This window comes from Stegastes partitus, unplaced genomic scaffold (assembly GCF_000690725.1).
Source record: "Stegastes partitus isolate 25-593 unplaced genomic scaffold, Stegastes_partitus-1.0.2 Scaffold2087, whole genome shotgun sequence".
NCBI classification, from domain to species: domain Eukaryota; kingdom Metazoa; phylum Chordata; class Actinopteri; family Pomacentridae; genus Stegastes; species Stegastes partitus.
This window is the reverse complement of record NW_007579818.1, coordinates 35,805-42,718: the sequence shown is the minus strand read 5'-3', so window position 1 is coordinate 42,718 and position 6,914 is coordinate 35,805. Positions and strand designations below refer to the sequence as shown.

General features: G+C 45.9%; 1 protein-coding gene across 1 annotated transcript; it reads right to left on the bottom strand.

Moving 5' to 3' along the window:
- Positions 1-3,215: 3,215 nt before the first annotated feature.
- Positions 3,216-6,667, bottom strand: inhbab (inhibin subunit beta Ab). The gene is made up of 2 exons (XM_008303869.1): positions 6,250-6,667; positions 3,216-4,003 (listed from the first exon to the last, which is right to left on the bottom strand). The coding sequence occupies exons 1-2, from the start codon at positions 6,665-6,667 to the stop codon at positions 3,216-3,218; spliced, it is 1,206 nt and encodes a 401-aa protein (XP_008302091.1).
- Positions 6,668-6,914: the final 247 nt, after the last annotated feature.

The window sequence follows — 6,914 nt, the reverse complement described above, 5'->3', positions numbered from 1 at the left end:
TGATGATGATGATGATGATGATGATGATGATGATGGTGATGATGAGGATGATGGTGGTGATGGTGATGATGATGATGATGATAATGATGATGGTGATGATGATGATGATGATGATGATGATGATGATGATGATGGTGATGATGATGGTGATGATGGTGATGATGATGACAGTGATGATGATGATGATGATGGTGATGGTGTTGATGATGTGATGAGGAAGATGATGATGATGGTGAAGAGGAAGATGATGAAGATGATGGTGATGACAATGATGATGACGATGATGATGATGATGATGGTGATGATGATGAAGATGATGAAGATGATGGTAATGATGATGGTGATGGTGTTGATGATGATGATGATGAGGAAGATGATGATGATGATGGTGATGATGAAGATGATGCTGATGATGATGGTGTTTTAGTGACGTACTCCTGATCACTCCAGTCATCATTGGGATCTATCCTACAATGAGAGAATCACGCAGGTCTTCGGCCAATCACAAGTCGAACACAGGCAGCAGGAGTGAAAGGTTTCTACATTTTGTGGGATTTTCAGTGTTACAGCGGGTTGTTGCTCAACAGTCTCCAGTTAGTTTCCATCTGCTTGCCCATCAGATCACTGAGGCTAAGCTCTGCTCCGTCCGGTACCGGAGTCTAAATAATATCCTGTCATGTGAGATGAACTGTTAGTTTCAAAGCGCCTCTCAGAATAAAGGGAATCATATCTGTGAAGTTTCTCCTGGTGATGCAACCTGATCTCAAAGTCTTGTTAGATTTTAAATCTGGAGCCTGAAGGTCGGCATCATCTGCATAAGTCTGATTTAGCCTCTGAGCAGCCAGTGGAGGTCGTTTCTAAACAGACTGAGGATCACAGGTTAGAAAAAACCCGTTGTGTTGTCTAAAAAGAGAAATTTTCTTGGTTGACTCTCTCTCTGCTCTCCAGCTGGAAGATGTGAATCCAACCAAGCAATCAGCTGCTTCACTAGAATGATTGAATGTAGGCAGAACATGGTGGCTGAAATAGTCAGAGGATGTTTTCAGATTCTAGAGCGCGATCCTAATATTTTCAGTAAAATACCAACTTGCGTTTCTGAGGAATATTTCAGTCTTAAACCTGAAGTCTGTTCTGAAACATCCAGTTCCAGGACCTTCAACAACAAGCACAGCAACAGGTCATGAACTCTTGTTCTGAAACCGCTAAAAACGATGTTCCAAAGCTGCAGTATAATTATTTATGGTTAAATCTAAATGTCACGTCAGTTCTTCTGCTGAATACTGTGTATGTGTTAAATGTCTGTGGCAGTAGCACATCCATGTTTTGACATCTGAGATGGAACCATTAGGCTGCAGTTCTTTCATTTCTTTGACTGGAAGCTTGTTGGTTGAATTGTCTGCAGGCGACTCGCTGTGAGCTTTTTCCATAACTTCTGTGTCAGTTCTGAGGTTTCATTCGGTACTGTTGTATTTCAGTTTGTGTCAGTGCTGCGTACTCAGTGTGTTGTGTTCGCCTCAGCAGGCGTCTTTGTGTTTCCTAAATCAACTTGTCGACTCAGCAGTGAGTTTGTAGGTCAGTGAACAAACAGAGCGTCGCCGTGCCAACTGGCTGCCCTGCTTCTCCTCAGTCTGCGAAGGTTTAACTTCACCGACATCATCAGCCACTCGGTCCAGCACAGCAGCCAATCAGATGGCAGAACAGGACAGACAAGGAAGTGGAGGAGCCTCTGAGTCTGCCAGCCATCGCTCCAGTTTTTACTTGCAAACAAAGAACCGAGTGTCGGGTTCCTGCAGCACTTGGACCTCCTTTGTGGACGTGTGAAAGCAGCTCAGACCTGATCCTGATCAAACTAACTCACCTGAGAGGGACGAGCTGACTGTCCTCAAACACACATCACCTGCAGCGGAACGCTTTACTAAGTTTCTGACCCGCCAAAATAAAAGGTAGACTGGCCCAGGTGGTACTTTTAATGGTCCCTGGAAGGGTCCAATTATATTTTAAACCTGCCTCCTTTAGATCTGACAAATGCTGAAATAGCATCTACAGCAATATGACAACGGCGATGATGAAGATGATGACGTCGTGCTTCTATGGGCTTGTACGGCTGGTTTATACATTCAGAGAGGATGACGATGGTGTGTGATCGACTGGGCCGAGTCGGTATCTGCAGCATGAATATCATCAAACAGAGATTAAGACCTCAGATTGACCATCAGCAGAAGAATAAACTCACAAATGACAACAACACAAATTAAAAAACAAAACTAACTCGACCTGATCTCTGACAACAAACACACCAGCAGGAGGTAAAGGCAGAAACACTTTGATCCTCTCTCAGTGCAGCTGAACCTTAACTCACACTTTAATGTGATAAAACAACATGAACTTGGTTGCACACTACATCCTGATGAGTTGTGTGCTGTCCGCTCTGCAGTGGATCTGACCATGTAATATTTGTCCTGAGGGTGGCACTGGAGCTCATGGAGTTACTGAACTGTAAAGGGGCATCATAGAAATCTGTCTGTGGACTGAATTCAAAAGAAAGACACTAAGTGGCAAAGTATTGACCCACAGTTTGTTTAATGATGAAACAAAACAGGCAAAAATGCAAATAAATTATATAAAGTTGGCAACAACATTGACCAAACGGATGAGAAGTGTTTTCAGTCTGTTACATCATTTAACTTCAGTATCTCACAGCTCGATGAGATTTTAGGGAAATGAACAAAACTTTAATCAATGTTGTCTTTGGCTTCCGTCTGAATCTTCTCAGCTCCAATGTTGAGCATAAAGTGGCATCAAGTCCAGGGATTTAGTTCACTGTGCAAACATCTACATTCACCTTCTTATCAACAGTATTAATAATTATACTCAGAATGATCTTGTTTGGCTCCAGCAGCTGGATGAACTTATTTCTTTCAAGTATCTTGACAACAGAGATTTTGATGCTTTAGTGGAACACATTAATAACTGATTCATGTTTTCTATGACGATAGAAAACAAACCACATTTATAAATGAAGATGGATAAAGTTGGACTTTGTGGTATCTGTTGCATAGTATTCTCGTTCCAATGTGGAAAAGAGTCTCCCTAAAAGAAATCCGACGCTTCGTCACAAACATAACACTTGTCTTTCCTGGGAAACTGCTGATGGGATGTTTTTCCTCCACTAAGCAAGTTTTCAAAGTGTTTGAGCGTCTTTAGGGGGTAGCTGTTTACGAGCAGCCACACTCCTCCACGATCATGTTCTGGATGTCCTTCTTGATGATCTTCTGCTCCTCGTTGTAGTAGAGCATGGACATGGCTCGCAGCCTCGTCGGCACGCAGCACGACTTGATGTTTTGAAACGGGCTGTAGCCTCTCATGCGGTAATGATTGATGACGGTCGAGTGGAAAGAGAGAGACGAGCTGCCGATGTTCGCCATGTGGTTCGGACATTCGCCCTCGCAGTAGTTGGCATGGTAACCAGACGGAGCGATAATCCAGTCACCCCAGCCGATGTCTTTGAAGTTCACGTAAAACTGCCGTTTGCAGCAAATGTGGATTTTCCCATCACACTCCAGACCTCGTTTGACTCGCCGCTGAGCCTCTTCTGGAGCTCGTAGCACCACCATGAGGAACGGACGGTGAGACTGGTCTCGTCCTGAGGCCGGTTCGCCGTCAGCAGACGTCAGAACGGGCGACGCTCCGGCTTCAGCACACAGTGGACAGGAAACCCGCAGGCTGAGCGAGCTGCCGCCGCCGTCCAGCAGAGTCTGAACGCTGCGAGGAACTGCGAGGGTGTGCCAACCGCTGCGACGGGTGTCCACCATCTTCTCTGAAACACACTCTTCTTCCTCGTTACCGTCCTCACCATGATGAAGCTGCTGCAGCCGCAGCATCACTTTGCCTTTCGCTCTGTTAACCTTCGACATCTTCAGGAAGATCCAAACGTTGGCCTGTTCCACCACAGACGAGCCTCCTTCCTTCAACATGTCAAAGGTCATCGTGTTCGGAGAGTCTCCTGCAGCAGAGAACAGTCAGCATGTTAGGATCACGTCAGTCCTTCAGCAGACAGCAGCAGCTGCATCAGTGTTGTTAACGTGACTCAGCAAAACACAATCACCTAAAAGAAAGTCTCTCCTGGACTGACAGCTGCTGACAGCTTCAACGTCATCATTCATGCAGTACAGAGACGAAGAATCGTTCTGCTTCTGAGCTCAGCCTCACATCTTCAGGCTGAGAACATGAAGCTCAGGCATTCACTGCACGGACAGATGACTACCTGGAAACTTTGGTCCTCACATTCACCCAAACATTGTTCCAGAACAACCACACGCCTCAAAAAGTGCTCAGAAGCTGCTCGAGGAACATGACAAAGAGCCCAAGTCCGGTCCATGGAGAACCCCCTAGTGCTCTGGTGCCAGAGTCCAGGCATAGGCAGACGTTATAAAATGTTATAAAATCAGGAGAACCAGTTTAATAAATGTTGGAGCGGTTTGTGGACTGTGGATCCTTCTGCTTTATCTCTGAAGTGAACAGCAGTGATTAGCAATAAAAACAGCGGCCGTGCTGCCCCCCTTCTGGTTTTGTCCTCCTGTCATATGAATGAATGAACACAGTAAATGTCCTTAACAATGAAAGCATGAATGGAGCATCTGCCTCTAAATATACTCAAGTTGAAGAGAGACACTAAAAAAAGCTCCGGCCTGATTTCAGGGAATGTTGTTAACAAGGCTGCCAGTATCGTCCTCCCCTCCAAAGGGAAGCCGTCCTCTTTGTCTGCTGCTGCAGAATAATTACTGAGGCCCAGATCTGTCTGAAAGAGGAGATTATTTACGAGCTGAGACCGCTCGGTATGTCCCCCCGTTACTGCCCACTAATTTGGATTGGCTTTGAGGGGCCTTTCTATTGACAGATTCCTCTGAAAAAGGAATTATTTATAGCACAAAGCCATTATGCACATTTATGTAAGCTAACAAATAATTGGACAATATGATTGGTCACGAGTGGGTTCACGTTTACAGAATCAGACCGAGCAGAAAACTTTGACATAATCATCGTATGAATTGACTGGACTTGTTAACAACAGTTTGTCTCTTACCTGAATCAGAAAATATTAATGATTGAATGAATCAACAGACATGAGCAGAGTGGAGACAGACCAGCCAGAGGTACATTTATCCTCATTATGCAGCCTTCAGCGCCTCCTTTCTTCTGTAAACCATCACTGAGTTTAACCTCCGTCAGCGAGACGAGGCTTTAAACTTGTTTCAGCCACATTTGCTTTGACTTTAAATCATACTTTTCTATGATCAGACTTTCATCTCCTTCTCTTGTTTTAGACACACCAGCTCAGTGAAAGCACCGGAAACAAAGATGAGTTCTGAGTCGCTCACTTCTCTGATTCTCCGTTCAGCTGGAGCTATTCTCCTTTTTTCAGATGTCCACAGATTCCCTGCTTCATTTTTCTTTGACTCAGTTTGTCGCAAAAGAAGAGACTGTGGGGGTTTGTACGGACTCGGCTGCATTATATCCCTGAAACAAGAGCGATTTCTGCCATGTTTGACATTTATTCTGACGTCATGAAGCTGATCGATCACCTGATCGATTGGCAATCAGCTCAGAAACCTCCGTTTCATTTCTGAACATTGGTGGACAAACCAAAGAGGTTTTATTGCTGCTGTTCATGCGACAGATGAGAGTTAAAGCAGCACACGATCAATGAACAGTACAGCTCAGCTTCATGCTGCCGTCACACCTGCATGACAAAAGGCATCTCAACTGTGATTCATCTTCAGGTTTGTGTGACAGTGTAGGAAAAAACTGAATTAAAAATATAGACTTGACACTCGGTCACACGGACTGAATAGAATCAATAGAATCTGTCTGTGTAGCTGAAATATGTCAACAAACTTTGAACTTTTCAGATTTTCTGAATGAGCTGATAAGAGAAAACACACAGACAGACGAGGAGTCAGCAAACCTCAGTAGAGTCTGGATCTACTGACGTCACCGGTCCAGCAGGTGTTCACATACAGAGCTCTAATTTCAGACGGCATGTAAACGCCTCTTTCATGCGCCTGGTGTGTTTCCTGACACGCCTCCTCACAGGAGTTTGTTTAACCAATCAGATTGCTTGATGTTGAAATTTGACTGAGCGACAAGGCCTTCACGTGGCGTTAAACAGATGTTGACATGAATGTGGGACTTCTAGGATTAATAACTGGACCTGGGCTCAGCCAGGACCAGCTCATCAAGCGGACTCACCTGGCTCTCCAAAGGTGATTATTTCAGATGGCGGTTCATGTGGCGTTGAGTCCGCAGAGTCCCGGCTCTCCTCCTGGATCTCCACGCTGCCGTCTTCAGCCACTCGGCCCACGTGCAGCTTCTTGATGGCGTTCAGCAGCGCGGCGCGAGGGACCGGATGCGTCAGGTTGGGTCTGGCGCTCAGGTGCAGCATGTTGAGGATGTGGCGCTTGACGGCCTCCACCATGTCGCTCTGACCTACAGATGAAGACGAGTTCTTCCTCATTTGAGACAGAGAGCAGGACGGACAGTCAGAGGACGGCGCCCCCTCCTGGAGCCGGGACGCCACATCCACCTTCACCGCTGGAGAGACGGTCGGAGAGGCGTCGACAAGAAGACACACGGCCACAGAGAAGAACACAGCTAATGGAGAACACATAGTTTGAGACCGATGCTGGTGATCACACAGCAGAAACAGCTCTATCTGAGACTGAGTGCCGGGAAAGCGCTGAGCAGATCAGCACTCAGATGTTCAGATCAAATCCTTCCAACTGCAGTCAAGCCAGTGGACTCTGATGCTGGAGGTGAGTGAGGACACACAGCAGCAGCAGTCCAACAGCCAGCAGTGAACTTCTGCTGGTGAGAAGAATCTCTGAGTCTTGTCCTGACGCTTTGGTTCTCTGGTT

Coding starts and splice junctions, on each gene's coding strand:
- inhbab (XM_008303869.1), bottom strand. CDS start 6,667: ATGTGTTCTCCATTAGCTGTGTTCTTCTCTGTGGCCGTGTGTCTTCTT. Junction 4,004..6,249: donor AATCACCTTTGGAGAGCCAG/GTGAGTCCGCTT, acceptor TCTCTGCTGCAG/GAGACTCTCCGAACACGATG.